Source organism: Sturnus vulgaris, chromosome 1 (assembly GCF_052056855.1).
Source record: "Sturnus vulgaris isolate bStuVul1 chromosome 1, bStuVul1.hap1, whole genome shotgun sequence".
Classification (NCBI taxonomy): domain Eukaryota; kingdom Metazoa; phylum Chordata; class Aves; order Passeriformes; family Sturnidae; genus Sturnus; species Sturnus vulgaris.
The window spans coordinates 44,447,489-44,467,953 of record NC_142243.1 but is presented as its reverse complement, the minus strand read 5'-3'; the positions used below and the strand labels follow the sequence as shown (position 1 = coordinate 44,467,953).

The 20,465-nt window shown below is 37.5% G+C and overlaps 1 protein-coding gene across 2 annotated transcripts in view; it reads right to left on the bottom strand.

Annotated features, from left to right (window-relative positions):
* The window catches only part of DNAJC13 (DnaJ heat shock protein family (Hsp40) member C13), a 56,412-nt gene that overhangs the window by 11,792 nt on the left and 24,155 nt on the right, over nt 1–20,465 (bottom strand). For both annotated transcript variants that reach the window (XR_015803829.1, XM_014878394.2), the window contains exons 19-45: nt 20,248–20,343; nt 19,943–20,086; nt 18,744–18,758; nt 18,154–18,236; nt 16,820–16,973; nt 14,617–14,720; nt 14,379–14,538; nt 13,365–13,427; nt 12,921–13,022; nt 12,672–12,776; nt 12,073–12,275; nt 11,553–11,637; nt 10,916–11,070; nt 9,938–9,983; nt 9,602–9,756; nt 8,823–9,024; nt 8,050–8,165; nt 7,117–7,195; nt 6,419–6,554; nt 5,112–5,296; nt 4,329–4,403; nt 4,007–4,126; nt 2,559–2,738; nt 2,122–2,289; nt 1,378–1,491; nt 927–1,043; nt 217–394 (exon numbers count right to left, since the gene is read on the bottom strand). Coding sequence is in view for 1 of the 2 variants with exons in the window: in XM_014878394.2 (XP_014733880.1) it covers nt 217–394; nt 927–1,043; nt 1,378–1,491; nt 2,122–2,289; nt 2,559–2,738; nt 4,007–4,126; nt 4,329–4,403; nt 5,112–5,296; nt 6,419–6,554; nt 7,117–7,195; nt 8,050–8,165; nt 8,823–9,024; nt 9,602–9,756; nt 9,938–9,983; nt 10,916–11,070; nt 11,553–11,637; nt 12,073–12,275; nt 12,672–12,776; nt 12,921–13,022; nt 13,365–13,427; nt 14,379–14,538; nt 14,617–14,720; nt 16,820–16,973; nt 18,154–18,236; nt 18,744–18,758; nt 19,943–20,086; nt 20,248–20,343 (3,340 nt within the window). In the remaining variant the exon portion in view is untranslated. The remainder of the gene's footprint in view (nt 1–216; nt 395–926; nt 1,044–1,377; nt 1,492–2,121; nt 2,290–2,558; nt 2,739–4,006; nt 4,127–4,328; nt 4,404–5,111; nt 5,297–6,418; nt 6,555–7,116; nt 7,196–8,049; nt 8,166–8,822; nt 9,025–9,601; nt 9,757–9,937; nt 9,984–10,915; nt 11,071–11,552; nt 11,638–12,072; nt 12,276–12,671; nt 12,777–12,920; nt 13,023–13,364; nt 13,428–14,378; nt 14,539–14,616; nt 14,721–16,819; nt 16,974–18,153; nt 18,237–18,743; nt 18,759–19,942; nt 20,087–20,247; nt 20,344–20,465) is intronic.

Sequence of the window (20,465 nt, the reverse complement as noted above, 5' to 3'; positions counted from 1 at the left end):
TAAGGCTTGAACTTTAACCAAGATTTTGCTACATCTACTGACAGCGTTCTCCAGGTTAGGAAAAAACCAGCAAGCTTATATGGCTTACCAACGTTAAAATCTGTCAGCAAGCAAAAAAAAGCTTCCTTCTCACTGGAAGATAAAGACTATAGAGATTCAGAGTTTTGAAGGTTGTTTGCAGAAGAGTATACAGGGGAAATTCAGTTCCAAGCCTACCTGGGTTGTGTTTTATGACGTTTCTCAGAGCCTCCAAGGCCATTTCAACTCTCCTTAAGCGATCTCCATGTTGATTGGACTCCACTTTTCCCGTCTGAGTTATTGCCATGAGCGTATGAAGGTACTGTGCTTGTGAGCCTACGTAATCCAAGAGGCTTGCAGCAAATGCTTTAGGAAGCTTTGAAGTAGAGATGACAGCATTTTTAGCTGTGTGATGCAACAATACCCACAGTAGAAGAAAACATATACAAATAACTTCTATACTTCACATATTCCTTTCTTACAGACAGGCAACACTTCTTTATGATCACTGTAACATCTGGATCACATTAAACCCTGTTTCTATCTAAACATACACTTAAACTGCCACTGCTGCAATAGGTGTGTGTTTGCCCATATATATAGGTTGATTGCAAAGCCAATAGGCAGAATCACCACCTCCTGGAATTACTGAACCAACCCAAGTGTCTGCATCACAAGCTTGTAGAGAGAAGTCATGAAGCCATCTGAAGAGCACATCTTATGATAGATTTTTTCCTTTTAATTTATTCTGCTCCAGTAAGAGATTTCTCATAACATGCTGATCTTGAAGGAAATTTCCAAATAATTTTGTATTTTCTCCATTCTGTTTGCACTGACAGATAGATAAACAGGAAGAAGTAGCATTCCAAACACTAGTTTTAACAGGAAGATTTTTAGCTACATCTCACCTCTAGTTGGAAGGTAGGGACCTCGTTGTAGACTCTAACAAAAATCTCTCCCACAATAAGTTCCTTTGCATGGTCACTGAAGACAAAGTCAGATCCATAGGTCTTGTCACAATCACCCTTTAAGCAGAGATAAGAAGCACAAGCTCAGACAGAAAATAATCTTGTAGAAGTGTAAAGCTATAATCCGATAACGAAATAGGCAATACTTGAACAGAAAACTTAATGCTTCAGCAAGTCAGAAGCTCAGACTGAAACATAACACAAAATGAACTAGCAAACTCTTAAGGCTTGTGTTTTCTTTTAAAAACTATGGAATGAAGAAAGTAACTTTTGGGTAGACAACAATAGATACTAGTATTAACCATATAATTGCATCTCAAGAGGATATAGGAAAACACAAAACAGTTTTTTAAAAAATCAGTACTGGGATTTAAAGTAAAGAGTATCTTACTCTCTTAATCATGCTTTCTTGCTGAGATTCCAAAAACTCAAGTAATTCAGCTCGTGTCCCATTGTTCCAGATCAAGTAGGGGTTTTCTGTGTTACTGTTAAGCATCTTCAGAGTCTAAGAAATGGAATTTATACGATGTAACACATTTACAACAGTTTTGGATCGTTATGCATAGTAATCAGCATGTTTCATGGTATCAATCAATCCCATCTTATTAACAGCTAGACTAATTACAGAAGCAAGTTTAAAGTGTAAAATTTCCCATACTGGAAAAACATACAGGAAAAACAGTATATGCAAGTTATGTGGTGAAGTGCAATCTAAATTTTAATTTTCTCTTTATTCTGCTCTGAGACACACTTACTTCAGATTCTCCATCCACTTTTGACAGTGAGCAGCAACCACCTGCAATATCTCTTTACAGATTACTTCCTTGGCACCACCTTTAAGGAGTTAAATTTAACCTTTGCTCTCCATCACCATTATGTCCTTAAGCTTTGAACAATTAACTCCACTTTTTTGTTTCTGTATTTGTTTTATAAATATTATTCTAAAAAACACTGTTGCTGTCCATTGTGCTTGAGGGTGAACCAGTTTCTTTTCCCTGCAGTTACCTCAACTGAAAGTAAAAATCACACTGCTTTTCTCAGTATCAAGTTGGTCTAAGAGAGTTCAGTGTTTTAGAGGTGACCAGCTACTCCTTTTATAAATCACTAGAGAAAATTTTGGCCAATGGATGCTTACCTCAGTAGGACTGACCACAGCAAGTTTTCTTGCAATGTAGGGTGTCAACATTCCAGCCAAGCTTTTCCTGATTGTTGGGTTTTCAGGAGTAGCTTGTTCGTCAGAAAGATACCCTCCAAGGCGACTCAAGGCCAGGAGACTGAGCTTAGCAAGGCTATTTGCCACCTCCTGAAAAATAGGGAGACAGTTTGAGAAAACTTAGGGCTTTTTTCTGATAACAAAAATTTACTTTTATACTGTTTCTATAGATTAAGAGTGTCTCGCATTAAGTCCATTAAGTGCATTCATTACTATATAAAAATTCCCTTCCAAAATTCTGTTAATGCTACTCTTCATGCAATTCAATGATTCTAACAAACATTTGAATACACTTGGTCTCTTAGTAAGAGATGGCAAACAACAGCTACCAGTTATTGAAAGCACCTTGGCAACATTACCTGGTGGTTCGAATCTTCACTCTTCTGAATCCCACTCTCCTCCAGCGTGTAGTCATAGTTGAAGAGGTAACCCAGTAAGTACCACAGAACTCCAGCTTGGAACAAATGTGTTTGTAGCCAGTAATCTAAGGCAAAGGAGCTAACACACTCTACTCCTAAAGCAGCTACTCGTGGTATGGTCTGAGGGGAGAAAAAAGCAGTTTGTCTTAATACCTGTAACCAAAGAATGCCAACTGGTTTCTGTAAATTTAAAAGCCAAAACTTGCTAATTCTGCAGTACTATCTAAGCAGCCCAGCGATGAAAACTGAAGTAGGCATAATTTCTGCAGCTGAAGTATTTGGTAACCAACAACATGGCTAATCAGTCAGCATCTTTCAAAGAGAAGTGCACTTGAATAGTTATTTCATATGATTAGAAAGCAGCATTGATAAACTGCTGAAAAAACAACTCAAAACTGACAGAGATTCCCAGGTGAGTTTTGTATGGCAATATATGTGTCCTGCGGGGACTAAAGAACACACAAGTATATACAGTCAATTACTAGAATCTGTTTTGAGCCTGTTTTCACACACTCCACATGAAAAGTTATAGATAAGCTTTTCTTTCTTAATTCAGACAAAATTCAGCATTTTTATAACGAAGCAAGTTCAAAAGAGCTGAATGGCAAGAAAACTCCTTGAACACTGTTCCCAGAGTTTATGCCGACTCTAGAGTCTATGCTGACTTTAGAATCTATTTGCTTATGCAAGGTCTCGTTGTAGTACTTTTATTTGCTGATTTAGTACAGCAAGCCAAGCTGCCTGATGTGTCAGTTAAAAGGCCAAAGTAGCTGAATCTTTAGAGTGGCTGCAATTCAAATCTACAGTTTAAATGGATTCAAACACAAGTGTTGAAACAAAGCAGTTGAGTTCTGTATCTCATAATTTGCTGGGATCTTACAGAAGGGTTTGACCAGTCACTGCAACTATAAGGAAAGGCTGAGAGAACTGGGTTTGTTCAGCCTGGAAGAGAGAAGGCTTCAAGTTGACCTAATTGCGGCCCTCAAGTACCTGAAGGGAGCCTGTGCAAAAGGAGGAGGATTTACAACTGTATGAAGTGACAGGACATGGGGAAAAGGCTTCAAACAGAGAGTAGGTTTAGATCAGTTATTAGGAAGTATTCTTTACTGTGAGAGTGGTGAGGCACTGAAACAGGTTGCCCAGGGAAACTGTGGATGCCCCATCACTTTAAGTCTTCAAGGCCAGGTTGGATGTGGGTCTAGGCAACCTGGTCTAGTGAAAGGTGTACCTGCCCTTGGCAGGGGGTTTGGGATTAGATGAACTTAAGGTCTCTTCCAACACAAACCATTCTATGATTCTATGACTGTCTTATCTGCCCCAAAAACAGAATATTCCCCTCAACATTTAACAGTTAAACACTCATTTGGACAAAGAAAAGGAGCATTCACCTTGCCGTAATACAGTAGTCTACAGAGGTCCTTAATTATGTTAGGCATTTCTGTAATCTTCTCTCTGCATTCTTCAAACTGAGCTGCTACACTGTAGCATTTACTAATGTATCCACATACCTACAAAACACAGTATTTTATTGGTTCCAAGTGGAGGAAAAATGCATGTTTACAATTGTATTTTTAATATATACAATACTAGATCAATGTTTTCATTATATATACACACACTTGTGTTTATTATCATATTATACATATACATGCAACATGTCCCCTTCTGAGAAGACAATACACTCAGTTAAAGCTGATGCTTTAAACTCACCTGTACAGACATATCATCTGGCTTGCTAGAACGAGTCAAGACTGCTACACAACGATTAAATGCTTCTTGCAATACCTGTGAAGATTGGATGATGCACAAGCTCAGTCACAACAAAAAGAGGTAAAAGTCACCAAACCAAAACATTAGCTGGTAAAGTAATTTTTAATGGCTGAAGTGAAAGATTTGACCAAAATCTGCTGCTGCATAAATGCAAATAGTGCAAAATTCCTTGTAAGTGCTAGTAATAACCTTTGATGCTTCAAGAGCTGCCAGTCTTCTCACATGTGAGCTAGTATCTCAGTGTGCAGATGACACTAAATTGTGTGGGAGTGTGGATCTGCTGGAGGGCAGGAAGGCTCTACAGAGGGATCTGGACAGGCTGGACAGTTGGACTCAATGATCTTCAACCTCTTTTCCAACCTAGATGGTTCTAATAGTGTAATATGTGGAATGAAAAGGCATTCTGCTCAAGTGACTTGTTCGCATTTATCTACTCTTTTATATAAAAAAATGCAGCAGTTCTGTGAAGGAGAAGAGAAACTTCACATGTAGCTTGCTTATCCACAGTTTAATAGACAAGCCTAGGTCCAGAAAAGGGTATACTCTGCAAGATGTTTCTCCTACTGTATCCAGAATATCTGAGATGTTAAGAATAACAGGTTTCTAAAGACCAGAAGTGATTCTCAATTACACCTGATTTCCCAGGCACTGAGGATGTAAGGTTTCTAGCTATGGAAAATTTAGACTAAAAGCATGCATTTCAACATATTCCTTTACATTTACCTCAATCCCACTTTCTCTCCTCAGTTCTTCTGCATTTAAGGCTGAACAACTGACAGTATGAAAAGCAAGTTCTGTAGCAGCAGGCAACAGTGGAGATTCTTTGGAAAACAAAAGGTCATCTGATGTTTCAATGGTAATGGTCTTTATCAGCATAGGATAACCTGCATACTTGTAAGGTTTCAAATCTGAAAGAGAAAATGAAGTCCGAGTTTATGCATATACAGAGTCTAAGCAATTTAAGCCACCACAAAATTACTGGGGGAAGATGTATTAGATATATAAGGACTAGGAAAGGAAACCAACACCTAGGGAATCTGGAACAAGACTGAGCAGTCCACACAATCCAACTCCTCATTACATAGAGCTGCTCGTGCTACAAGCTAACAGAGCTTCACAGATGAAAAAGATTCAAAATCAAAAAGATTAAAGATCAAAAAGGCTTGTCTCCACCTCAGTAAGCCCCTAAGCTCAGAGCCTTCCCAATGAAGCTTGTCTCTCTCCAGAGAAACTCAAGTATAGCTTGGTCTGTGTCTTAGGCCACGATTGACTAACAGTAAGCCTGTAAGAATGTTATCCAGTTTGGCATAACAATTTTAAGTTTTAAATTGCATTTTTCATTCCTGTAGAGTTCACCAGTGTTAAAGAATAATTTCATTTTTCATATGGCGCCAACTGCAAGCCAACACGTTTAGGTCTATACTAATGCTAGCTGCACATAACTGACAGGACTATGATTGCACATGAGGTTCTTAGTTTACCATTATAATGTAACACACAGCAAAACACTGCGGGGTCTACAAGATTTGGACATGGCAGCAGCTACCAGCCTGGAACTGTAGCCGGAGCCAAGTGTTAGGGTGCTCTAGATATCCCTCTTTCCCAACTGAGCAATGAGATAGGTCGTGTTGCAGTACACTCACCCAAGGACTCTAACACTGGTCAGAATTCCTGCAAGAATGGCTCAGTGTTAATAGCCAGATAAGTGTAATCTCCTGTATAACCAGCACCTGGATGACTGAGTACTAAAAATGATTTTTCTGCATAGATGGAATTCTCCATACAGAGGAAGATTCAAACTGATTAGCATTGGAGCAGAGCACTTCAAAGAGCTATTCATGCTGTTTTGAATTAAGTTTTACAGCAGATTAATTTATTTCATGGAAGAAAAAGTCCTATTTTGAAGCCCCATACCATAGGTACATAATGTTGTGGCAAGTCAGAAACCAAATCAACAGAGCATAGGCTCAAGAAGACAGGAGATTAAAGCTAACTGAAATGACCACAAAACTCTGAGGCAGCATGCTTACCTTCCTTATGTCTGTTGAAGAGGATGCTTTGAGTTTTCAAGATCAAAATTATGTTTTCTGGATCTGGCCCATCTATCACCTTGGCAGACTTTGTGCATAAAAACTCATATGCTTTATTAACTTTTTCAAACATATCCTGCAAATAAGGAGAAACAGCCGTAAGTGTTGTTAAGAACCCTCTAAATTACTAGAGCATGAATTTAAGTGCAAGTAAAATAAAGCATTTCAGGTTATGAGCAAGAGCACTAGCTTTGTTGCCTCACTGCACTTCAGGAAATAACTGCAAACACTGGTTCGTGCATTAGTTTCCTTTTGTCTCCTGCATTCTGCCTTAGGCAAGAGACTAAATCAATCATGCTATGACAAAAGCAGTAAGTACAGTTGGATTGTGAGAATGAGCAGAGGATAAAGTCAGTCTCTGAAAAAGAAAAAATAGCTCATCTAGGTCCTGTGTAACTCTCTAAACAAGACCATTTCTGAGATGCCAGTCTGATCTGACTACTTTCGTTGTAAAAATCTTAAATCCTTGAATGATATTTGTTAAATCTGCAGCATTAATCTGTATTTTAGCATTCATCTAGGGCATAGCTTTTAAAAGGAAGAAAGATAATTTAAGTGTGCATTGCAAAATTCTTAATGTACGTAGTAGCTGAATATGTTCCCATTTTATTAAGACCATAAATTTGTGCTGTACATACCCTGCCTTCTGGATTCTTGTCTGGGTGGTATTTTTGAGCGAGCCTGAAATAAGCTTTCCTGATCTTGCTTTCATCATTTCTACAACAAGACAAATTCCATCAATTACACTTAATAACAAAAAACCAAAAACAACCACAGCAAAACCAGCCTAGGGTTCTGACAAAAGTATTAACAGTAACTGAAACTTTCACTTTTGAACGAAAACTACAAAGCTCTCCTATTCCTTTTTAAAACCCTGCTTAATCATCTTACACTGAATGGGGGGTAATCACGTGGTCATAATAGGAAGGAATTTTAGAGACTGAAAATACCTATATTAGGTACTCTTGTACCTAATATACTAACCAGAAGGTACTCAAAGTTTCTCATATTTCAAATGAAGAACCTAAATGAGCTACAAGTGTTAAAAGTTAGTATTTCATCATTTACAGTAAGTGCACTGCTCTTGAAGATAAACACAAACTGTTGTTCGTTCACTTCTAGAGACTTGAAGTCAAAAACCAGTGGCAAGACAGGACACAAAAAATTCTAAGGATATAATCACCAAGGAAAATGCAATATGGGGAAAGGAGAAGGATAATTACTCAAAAAAGTTCCTTAGAACATATTCAAGTTTTACTTTATTCTTGGCTCACTATGGTTGAGTCTAAAGCTTGTCCTTTAAAAGAGCAAAGCTCGAAGTATTCTTTTCCCCATTTTCAGCTTATCTAAACACTTTAACAATTGTTTTCTCAAACACTGGAATCGCATTTCCAAGCTTTGTTTCTTTTTAGCAAAGCAATCCTCCACTGTGAAAGAAGAAGTGCTACACGTGACTGAGCTGGTACCACTAACTCATTCTAAGTACAGAGATTAGAAACATCAGTTTGCTCAGTGCATGAAGTTTTATATAAAAGTAGTTAATACAACTTTAAATCCTGAAGACAACTTACTGGCCTTGTCCTCTGGGTAGGTTAAGAACTTCATAAGCATCATCTATTGACATGGTAGGTGGCTTCTTCTCCACCTCCTTCTTCCAAGCTTCTAGGGTATCTTTCAACAGTTTAACCTCAAGAATTACAATTTATTAGTGTTTAATTTATGCTGACACCAATATACATAGTTTTTAATAAAATATTGCTTTATTAATGAATCCTTATTTTATTCAAGATAAAAGCACCTTGAGATTAAAATGACTATGTAAGAGTGAAATTAGAAGATGGAGAATCACTTAAATAAGATGCAGTTCACATTATGATACTATAAAAACTGCAAAGCTGCATGAACAAATAAAGCTACTTAGACAGACCCAATGCATGGACTTCTACCAAAAAGATTCCTTCAGTTAATGTGCTGACATGTTAGCTTGGTTTCTTCTGCAACGTGGACAAACAAGAACCCCAAACTCATGATTTCCATTCCCTCTCCTTGCCCCTACAATAAGATTCACTGAAACACTCTCTGAAGTTTCTTGGATGCTTGATTTTGCTATTTAAGTAGTCATCACAAGAAGGATACACTTATGGGGTTACTATGTGGAAAAAACACCACGCTGCTTCAAGATAAAGTAGGATTTCATGTATTTACTTGTGGACCAAAATTCACAATAAAGGAGTTACTTGCAACAAACCTAGCATTTGATTTTGTTAATACTTTAGGACTTTTTGTTAACTTTTAGGACTGAAAGATCAAGGACTAAATGAATCCTAAAATACTTCTTACTTACTGGATCTTTAATTGGCCAGTCTGGAAATCTGAGTGTATCACAAAGATGCTTGAGGTAATAAATGTTACAGAACAGTTCATTTTCCAGTTGGGGATAGTTGACAACTGGGATGGGACAGTATTGGTAGAGGGCTCTTGTATTGCTTTGAAGACGAGGGGTGAAGTCAGCAAGATGAGCAGCAATCTTCTCTATCATTAGACGCCTAAAAGTTACAAAGTTTAGTTTAACACTTGCCCAGCAATCCTCAATCCTCACTCACTGTACAAGCATGTGCAATGATTTCTTCTGAAAAGGTTTTCATTAGAAGTTTCCCACATTTCAATAGGTATTTAGAATAGGATTCTGTCCTTTTCTATTAGAGAGCTATTTAAACACCATGAAAATAAGTTTATTAAAACCAATTAAAAGTGATATTTTGCCTTTCTGGAAGACCCTAATATATATTGAAATATTAGAGGTATATCACAGAGATAAGTGCTGGTACATACAAATGAGTAAGGATAAAGCACTTGACATACACAGTCAAGTCTCCATTCACAAAGGTAACTTATGCAAGATGTTCAGGGAAATATTCCCCTTCCCACTGCCAATTCTGCTGTCCCTTGCCCTGGTTATTTTTGGTTGAAGCAGACTGCAATGCAGGACATTGCCCTTGCAGAAGGCAAACAAGAGGAAGCCACGGAATCCAGGTATTTTCAGCTTTCTTTAAGAATGTCAAATAACTCTCCAACATAACCTGTAGTTCAGATTTATTTGTCCCTCTGATAGAAAGCAGTTACCTCATTTCATTGCTCCAAATTGCTTCTGGAGTGTCAAATTCTCCAAGGAATATCTCAGAAAATTTTTCTGGCTCATAGTTTTCTAAATAACACACCATTGCTTCAGGAAGAATATGTCCAAGTATACTTCTTTGAACTATATCTTGACTTTTTGTCTACAGAAGAGATCACATGGTCATCTCAAAGGTAATTGAAAGCTGTCACACTAACTAATTTGAGACCAAAAAACCCTCCCCTCTTTTCCCTTATAGAGCTTAAATTCTAGTTAAAACAACTACAGGTAGTTTCTGTAAAACTATTTGGAAACAGAGGTGGTTACTGTTGCAATCTACTCACTTCTTCAGACTTGAAAGCTTGTTTTGTATGAGTGTATTTCAAAAACCTAGAAGAGAAATAGCAGTTATTTTCTTTTTGTTTGATACTTAGGTACCTTTGAATAGTCAGCAGACCAACATAGTCCAGCTGGCAGGTATTACACATTTGCTTTGAGATACAAGAGTAACTGCAACAGTTGCATGAATTTCTGTACTATGTTCATTAAATCCTTGGGATCTCCATCAAGCTAAGCACTCCTATGCTATAAATGTTGCCTTATGTTCATCATTTCGGTTTGAAAGTCTTGTTAATGAAAGCTGGTTTTCTACACACACAAAAAAAGATGCTGATAGAGACACAGACAATCTCTGTGCTGTTAGATCATCACTGCAGGGATGAAACAAGATGATTTTAGACTAACTGCTGACAGTTCTATTACACCAGAGTCATCACGGAAGCATGCAATCGTTTCCAAGTGCGTTTCACTGTACAAGAAACTTAATGGGAATTGTAGGACAGCTTTTTATGAACTATTGCATTTAGAAGAAAAGTACTGAAATGAGCTGCAATAGCCACCTGCATGTGCAGGGCATTATAAGGAAATACAGATTGATTTAAGTCTTTTAGGTTTCAATATTGAAAGAGGCTATTAGATTTTTTAAACCCTTTCAATAGCTGCCTACTATCAAAAGCTACATCAGCATAATATGTAGCCTGTGTTACTGCTTTTTAGTGCTTGTAATGGTTTACTCTACAGTAAGGTATGCCCAGTTATACTGTTACAACTGTATCATCAGACGTGTTCTCATTCCTTCTCTGGAAGGATCATAAGCAATTCACTTTTTAGTGACTGACTAGATCACACGGAGGCAATTCTTCTTGAAGAAGAATTTCATGTTGGTTCTAGTAAGCCACACATCCCAGAGAACATAGAGATGTAGAGCAGCAGTCCTAAACATGACTGGTCAAGAGGTACTTTTGGCTGCTTTTTTTCCTCACCTTGCAATAGGAAGTACATTGGAACCTGTGTACATCATGATGAAGAAGAATACTCCACTCAGATAAAAACGAGGTAACTGAGGGTTGTCTTGCATGACATGAGAGAGCAATACAGCAACTTTCTCCACAAGGATAGGATCAAAAGTCAGTAGCAGCTGAAATCAAACACAAGCATTTATATTAGCTGCAAGTATGCAAGTTACCTAGCCAAAATTGAAGTTTTAACTAATTATTGGGACAACCCAGAAACTTACAGGAATTGCAGTTAAAGAATACATTGGCCTAAAAAGAGCAAGTATCAATCAAAGAATATTTAAAGTTAAAAGGAACCTCTAGAGATCATCTTGTCAAACCCCTCTGCTAAAAGCATGATCTTCTAGACCTGGTTGATAAAGACCATGTCCAGGTGGCTTTTCAGTATCTCCAAGGATGGAAATATTTCTTTATGAGATATTGGCTGAAAAGCATGAAATTTGCAACAACACCCTATGAAATGAACAACTGCTTGGTCAGAGATCTGTGCAATGTTACAATTGTTCTTTGATGTGCTTGCTCCACCTAAAGTATTCACATGGGGAAAACAGTAGGGTAAGTCAAACTTTCACTCATTTAAGTACATTTTTGAAGTGTTATTTACCTGAGTGATATGAGGAAGGCAAGTACTATCTGTCAACAGCCTTTTCACTCTAGGCAGAGGTCTTATAATAGCATTATCTTGATCCCTAAAAAAAATCAAGTAGTACAGTAGTAAGCACATGTGTGCCTTTTCTCTTTCAAGAATGAACAATCTTATTAAGCATTAGACTATTGAAGCCATATTCTTTGTCTTTTTTAGTTAACTTCAAAGTTTGTTGTTAGACTTGTGTGGTTTAGTGTCCTGCATTAAAGCAGTTCTGTTTAAGTTAAACAAGAGCCTGTCTATAGCATTAGAAATGCACAAAGCTTGTGCATTCATTCTTGCAGTCCCTTTCACAATACTAGTATTATCTCATTTACAAACTCTCTATTTGCCCACAAAATTAACTAGTAGCATGTAAAAGGCTCTTTAATAGAGTTCCTTAATGTACTACTTTCCAAGAAAAGCTTTGAGACAGAATTTATGAATTTATGTAACTGCCAGATAAAATTAACCCCTTCTGCTGAAAATGACCGTTTACCTGCTGGGAAAATATCCACACATGGTGATGAGCATGTTGAGGACAAGTGTGGCAAGGTCAGTCTCATTCAACACAGGCTGGCCGCTGGCAAGCAAGCACCACTTCAGCTGAGGAATGACCTGTAAGGGTCGCCAGCCATCCATACCCTGAGCCCAGCAACGAGTTTTTGAAGTCAGCTTTCCATCGTTCCATAGTTCCTGCATCTATTGCAAGATTAGAGATGAATTTAGTTTATTCAGCATTCAGAGCCACTTTTGCTTCTAAAAGCTCACACTCATGACAAGCTTTTAACTGCTGTATGTCAGACTATTATAGTTGCATGAAATTTCAATGTGTTTATAACTCTATCAAAGAATCAAGAAGTAGAAGGTGTCAGATTATGTTGCAACTAACTGAGGCATGAAAGGATAGGTAGTCTTACCAAAAAGGCTGTAATTCTTGGCACTACACCAAGTCTCTTACCTAGCTTTAATCCTTATTTAAAGTTACTTGGAGAACATTCTTTAGCATTGTTTATGATCCCTCTCACTGTTTGAAGCACACCCAGTCACCAGGACATAAATCATTTGTCATGTTGTGAGTCTGAAGCTGATAGGTACCTCTTGAAAGCTGTAAGGACCACTCCTTTCTTTGTCAGCATTGCCGAAGTACCATTCTTTCTCACTCTCCCTCTTTGCATCAGGGGCCGCCTCAATCACATTGCTCTAAAAGGGGACGTTTACAAGAATAGCTTTAGCTTCACAGCACAAATATCACATTTCTACAGGAAATGTGAAAAGTACATTGATTTTTTTAAGAATCGTCACTTTCACAGAATATATGAGTAGTAAGAAACAAAGGCCCCATACCTGCAAAGGAACTGTAGCTCTGCTCGTGTGAAGATGAGCCAGAGTAAGAAGATCTACAAGGATTCTGATACCATTTGAATCCATAAGGTCCTTCACATTTCTCTGTTAACAAATGAACTGCGTTACCAAAAGCATTTTCTAGATAAGCATTACTGCAACTAAGCACTGAACAGTTTTAGTCAAGTAAGAAGCGACCACAAAAAAAATCTCATCATTTTCTAAAGTGACTAGAATGATACAACCACCACAACACCTACACGTTTCCTTCAGCTTTCCCACCAGTAAATATCAGCTATCACATTACAGAAAGCTGTATCAAACATTGTTCTAAAACTTCCTCAATATTTGATTTTTTGTTCAAGTTAACCCTGAAACACTAGTTCAGACCATTTTATACAGTCAAAAGACTGATAAACTGCTTTTAAGTGTAAGTGTCCATCTTACCTTATTGAGGATCAGCTTGTTGAGGAACAGGATCAATCTGTCTCGCTCAAGCCTGTCAGTGCACTGTTGCAGCAGAAAAGAACAAATTAGTATTTCATAGCAAATACTAGAAGTTCCCTTCAGAAGTCAACACAGTTGCAGCTGCAAAGTCCCATATTGTTTTTTCATGCCCAGAAAAACTGCTGATTCAGTTTCATGCACAGCTAATAAAGGTAGTTTTCTGCCAATGAGGAGCAAAGGCCTTGTTGCCCTCCAACACTGCTGCTGCCCTCCAGTATTGCTGTTGCCCTGGATCAAACCCACTGTTCTGCTAAGTCTACTGTTGTATTATAACCATATTTGGATTCCCAGTGAACCAATTAAAACAAGCACAAGAGAAAAAGAGAATGCTTTTAGCCAGCAGACAGAGAGGGTCTTTGATATTACATCCCTGGTGAGATTACCCAGGCTCAAAGCAAAATAAAACGGGACTACACTGGTTCAGTTGCACTTGCAACAGCCCAAACCCACGCTAATGCAAGGAAAAAACTCCTCCTTCAGACTGCATGGAAATTTATTTTTGTAAGCTGAATCAGTTGTCAGACATAACAGACACTTAATAGGCAAAGCAACCACTACTACAAATCTAATACATCACATGTGCTCATCTAAAGCTATCATTAGGTCTGGGACTACAACTCAAAGTCAGTACTTTGAAATAATATGATATGGAACAAGATTTTCCTCTTATAAAGCTCCTGCGTTTTTCAAAAGCAAGCTGAAGCTATATCCACATTTTGTTGGTTTCAAAGAGACTAGTTTGAAATACCTCTATGATCAGCACATTTTTTAATTAAACTTTAAAGAAACTGAAACATAGGGAGATACTAAGAACAGCTATAGACAGCATAGCGAAAAAGTATTCACATTCTATAAACCCAAAACTTGGGTTTCATAGTAACTTGAAAGATCTGAACATATGTTGGACTAACAGTATGTTAACTACTATATCCAGTCATTTAAAATAATTCTTACCCTTTCTAACATTCCAACAATGTACTTAGTATCAGAAAATGGTCCTATTTCTTCATGACACCTTCCATAAACAATGGCCAATGCTTGCAGACATAAGCATTTCATATTCACTTTTGGGGTAAGCAAGAAGCGATGGTAGAGTTCATTGAAGAATTCATATCTAAAAAAGAAATGAGATTTTAGTAAAGAAAACATACATGGACCTTAAGAACGAGATAAGGTTTTAATAATGTCTCACGATCTTTTGATTGCTCCACTCTCTTCAGTTTCATCTTCTTCCAGCAGCAATCTTAGATAATAATCCCCTATTTTTATTTCCTCAGAAAGGCACTCATATTTCACCTGTAACACACAACACATTACTTAACAATATATATATTGTTTCTCCTTCAGTAAGTTTTTGCTTGCCTAACAATACTGGGTTCAATTGCATCTAAAAACTTAAAGTTAGCAACCTCTCCTAAGTTGTAGGAAAACTGAAATCTGAAAGTTTTCTGTTAAAGAAACACTCATCTACAAGACAAAAGCCACTGGCTATTGCTGCCCTCCCCGAATAAATGAAGCTTCTCATCTTACAGAAAACTCCATTTCCAGCCTTTAACTAACTCGTTTCTAGTACCAGCTGGTTTTATTAACTAAATTTGGATAACACATGATGCATTCAGTGACTCAAGTTTTAATAAGTAGTTATTCCACTACAAGGTATTTTACTTAATGTTACTGCAAGTACGAAACACAAGCATGACCTAATTACTAGTTATACTTGCTATTGTGCTGGATAATAAAAGCCTAGAGGTATCAGTTCACATAACAAGAAGCTGAAGTAAAATTGCACAATAAAAGGCATCATTAATTTCAGAGCAACTACATTAAATTAAACAAATGCCTCAATGTTCAGTGGTAACAAGCATTTGGCAAGCACTGCAATTAGAGGTACTTCTAACATACAACAAAAGCCACTCTACAGTGGCTTTTCTTATCTATAGTTTGCAGATTACTGTCAAGAAGCCACAAAGTTAACTACAGATTTGATCTCAGCATATCATACAAAGATATCCCATTAACTGGTATGCTTTTAGAAGAGTCTCAAGCCACCATCCCTTTTGGCAAAGTGACAGGTACCACAGTTGATAGAAATGCTTTTGTCACCCCTATCCAGTTCAAATACTTACAGTGTAGTCCAATAATATATTCATTATTATTTAAAAGCAAATCTGTGAGACAGCAGCTGTTCTATCCAGTATTAAAGTATCCTGGGTTGTAGCTGCAAGAATGCTACGATACATTCCAGCAGCATAAAGCCACACAGGAGCATAGAGTCCACGGGGGAAATCTGTATTACTAGGTTTCAAGTCTGTACTTCTGATTCTGTCCCAGTTTGCAATGCTAGAAAGTTGAGATAGCAGATACTGTGACACCCAGAAGTCCCTTGCCTGACCTATACCTGAAGGAAACTTTGAAATACAAACGCCAGTGCAAGAAATACTAATCTAAACCCAGTCTTAGCTATTTGTTGCATCAAGGCAAAAAGCAACCTGTGCGACAGGGATAAACTGCATACATAAAAATTGTTCTTTCATAAAGCATTAGCCTGATGTCTTGCAGTTCTTCCTGATTGGCAGAATAGTCAGCTGAGAAATTCTCTAAACCAAGTTTGTTCTCATTTCACAAACAGCTCTCAGCTCAAATGTCACTAGAAAGCCACACTCTAATAAGGATGGCAATGGGAATATCTAAAAAATATCTTGCAGTTGAATTCAAGGGTGGCCTTGCTGTGCTTAAGAGTTATACAATAATTAAAACCACATTGTTGTGTGGAACCACAAAAGATAAGATAATAGAACAGTACAGGAAGTGTTTATTAGCACATTACTTGAAAACATCTTGCAAGATGTTTTGAGAAAGCCAATCAGGACCATAGTGATTGCTTTGGAGAAACATCCAAGTTATTGTTTGTTTTACTTTAGCTATTGCTGTTCCTAGAATGGGATGACAGTGACCTTCACCTACAATTTACAATACAGCATGTTTTAGCCCCATAACTTATTCATCATTTGGAAACCCAGTATTTAACAGACAGAATTATGGAAACATGAAGGAAACAAAAACAGTAAACTTGTTATCAGGTAGAAGTGACTTCTAAAACTACCCAAACAATTCTGATAGAACACTCTCAAAAACAAGTACAACTTATCTGCACAATAGCGTAAGGACCAACCCTTGTCTTAATGCAAGAATACACCATGGGTTCTGATGAATGTTTCATCTCTACAGCATCATTTACTACGTTAAAGAGGCTTCTGTTTTGCACAGTGACACTGGACAGTAGTACCTGTTCACTGATTTAAGCCTTAGCAGTTGATTCCATAACCCAAAAAAAATTTTAGCTTGTACTCAGGGATCATTTACAGATGCAGTTTGTCCTATGGTAGGTCACTTACCTCAAATTCCTGGTGGTTCCATGAGATAACATTAGCACTACCAAGTTCTCTGTCGATATTAAATGCTCTCATCTCAGACTCAAGAGTATCTCTCAGTTCTTCCCGTGTTTTGAAGTTCCAAATCAAGTTTGATCTAGCATGATCCTGAACAAACCTAAGAAAGAAGTTACATAGTTTAAACACCCCCAAAACATTATTTGAAAAGCTGACAAGATTCAGCTGGCAAGCTAGGGGAGATTGTTAGCATTAATGGACCTTAATTAGAAGGCAGAGAGCAGTGGTCTCCAGTTTGTTAGAGTAATTACAGTTCACTTGTATACTGTTTTCACAGCCATGGTGGCCAGCCTGGACTGTGTCATCCCTTTGGGCTGAGTTTGCCATCTGCATGTGGCTGATGACCAGGAGACATGCAAGCAATTCACTGTAAGCCAGTAAGGGCTACAGGCAAACAATCCAGAGCAGCAGACACGCACAATACCAGCTGTGTTTTAAACCAACAACAACATAAAGTAGCTCATGCAGTAAAATAAAAGTTGATGTCTTAAGTGTCACAAAACAGTCAGTGCACATTCTTCAGCAGCAGTTACCAACAAGAGCCAAAGACTGAGCATGGACTTTAATACCAAAGGTTTAGGAGCACACAAATCTTCTTTCATGAAACTGTATTTGACATTTAGAAACATCAAGCAGTTAAGTTTATGGAATTTCCCCAAGCTTGCTTACATAGTTTGTTAGCCAAGTCAAGCTTTATTAGTGTACTTAACACAAGGGTCCTTGCCAAAGTGATGCATCTTTTTCAGATGGAAGCCCCTCCCTTGTAAACTTTGACAGCTGTAAGAACTCACGGGTAAGCAAGCTGCATTTAGGACCTGTGGCACTATTTGAAATCCAGTATCCCTGTGCTTTTTCTTGCCCTGCTTTAAGCTATGTTTGTTCCAATTCAAGTTACAGCATCTTGAATAGCTTATAGGTTGATGTACCATCAAACTCCAATGCTTTTCAGTGCTACTTCACTTGGCCTCCAATACTGTGCAGATTTGCACCTGCAGTTTATTTCCTCTTCCAGAATTATTTACTCTTCCTTTTGGTTCAAGGGAAAAAATTATGTAGTTTGATAATATTTCAGAAACTTTCTAAATTCCTCCCTTTCATGAACCCAAATGAAATCCTTAAGTGTAGCTTAGGGGGGTTGTTAGTAAGTAGCTGTTGCAAAACACTTGCACTGTTTCTAGGCAGGCAGAAATTGGAAGTCCCAGAAACTCAGAAGACATAACAAAAATATCCAGCCAGATAAAAACTTGTATCTGAGACCATATTAACTTTAGTATTTTCACCTGTAATAGAAAAGATCCCAGTTTGCTTCTATTTTTATTCTTTGGCGTCGTTTCCTTAATATCACTGGTTTTTGAATAATGTTCTGCAAAAGAACCAAATTTCACACGTTAGTGGAGGCAGATACCTCCCATTTTTCCCTTTTAAAATAAAAGTCCGGATTTTTTACACTCCTTTAAAAACTACACTAAGTTAATCTTCATTAATAATGAAGATTATTCTAGTGAGTAGCAGCAACAGACTTTCACAAGTGTTATTTGCACCAAGTTAAACCATGCCAGAGAAACTTTCAGCTGTTTGACAAATCATTTGTTTAGAAGCAAGTTATCACTGAGAAAAGCTTAATTCCCACCACCATAGGCATCCATCAACTCCAAAGCTGATGGAGGTGAAAACTCACACGAAGAATGTTTTCCTCTTAAAAGGAAAGAGCTAGATGAAGTCACAAAAATGAAACCAAGCCTGACTTGGTCACTGAAAGATTCCCTATTTTGCTGAAGCATGAAATCAGTGCTATCATCTACAGAGGTATCACATGCAAGCAGAAGTCTGAGCAGAGTCCACACAAGTGACAAGAGATATACAGACTCACCATATTGTTTCTGTCCTGATTATGAAGAAAAATTGGAAGAAAAAGAAAAATACATTTAACACTCTAGAGTCACTGAAGTAATGTAAAGCGGTAACACCAAACTTGCTACTACCTCTTCCAAGCTACACTTGCACACATTTACTGTGAAATGATACAGCTCAGAACTCCACATAGAAAAATGACTCTTTAAACACAGTATCTAGACAAGTTGTTTAAAGTGCAATTTGACCTTCCACTGTTTTTCACATTTCTTCATTTCTCCTGCTTTGAACCTAATTCACCATTATTTCAGAAATATTACTGTCAAACTAGTGCACCACGTTCTACACCAAACTTGAGCTATATTTTCCTAAATTAAAGCCTATTGCTACATCAGAACAAGTACAAAGACAGGTATTTTCAATACTCTGCACTGTGCTTTTCATCCTTCCTTGCATGTACAACAGATTGTTTCACTTCTAGAATGCATAAAAACAAGCTTAGTCTATATATTAATGAAAGTTATGGGAAACACCTTCATAAATGAAAGTTTGTAATTTAGAACTTGGCAATAAAACTAAAAGAAAAAGCAAGCCAACACTAAGAATCCAAGCAGTGCTTAAACTCTCCTCTTACAGTATCAAATCAAAACAGTTATTTATGACTTCAGTCACAGTCATGACCTTAGGTACAGTCTTGTGTTGCCCTTTAAGCACCGAGATACCTATATTCAAGTGAATCCTAAGGTGGTCCCTGTCCATGGCAGGGGGAATAGAACTAGATGATGTTTAAGGTCCCTTCCAACCCAGGCTATTCTATGATTCTTCAAGCAGGTTCCGTAAATAAAATATTACTGGTGTAAAGTACATAGATTTTAATGCAAATAATATTCAGTTTCTTTTAAATATACTTCAAAAACTGTTTTTTCCACATTTCAAGGAATTTTATCCTGTGTAACTATCTTACAAGAAATGCATATAGGCTGCACTGCAGCTTGATAAAGGCTGGCTAAAACTTAATACATATGCTGAGGGAATTCATTTGCCTGCTTTACATTCTCCCTGGGACCCATTTCTAACCTAAGAATAGTAAGAAATAAAGAGTTTGCTAAAAGGAAGGAGAACTCACATCACAACGCTTCTTTACAATTTGAGCATGTGTTCTGCACTCAATTGTGATTTAGTCAAGTTACTCTAACAAAGAGTTTCAAATGCTTTTACCTCTTTCTGAGCTATGCCCATTCGATCTCTCCAGTGCATCAAGACTAGATCCACCTTCTCTTTGGCAAATTTTTCAACCTCCTTTGCAGCTTTTCCAGCCAGTCTCTGCCACTCTGGCACTTTATTAAACTTGCCGTACTGATCCTGCAGAATAAAACCAATTACTTACAGCTGTGGGTTATCTTTGCTGCAGGTCAATGCAGCAGTCAAGTGTCTGTATTAGAAAAGTCACTAAGACTGTACATCTATATAGGTGGAATAGGTAAGACATAGGTGGAATAGGTAAGACAACTACAGTTACTTACAGTTGCAATCTTTAAGTTATCTCTAACATGCATTCTATCAGCATCTTTTTCAGGAACTGGATCAGCACTGTCAAGGTATGCCAGCAAACCTGGTGGCTAAAAACATTTAAAACCAGTGTAAGAACACATGTGGCTAATAAACAGAGACCATCACATTATGTAATAACAATTTCTTTAAATCAGAGATCCCAAAACAGAATTTATATTCTACTCTAAAG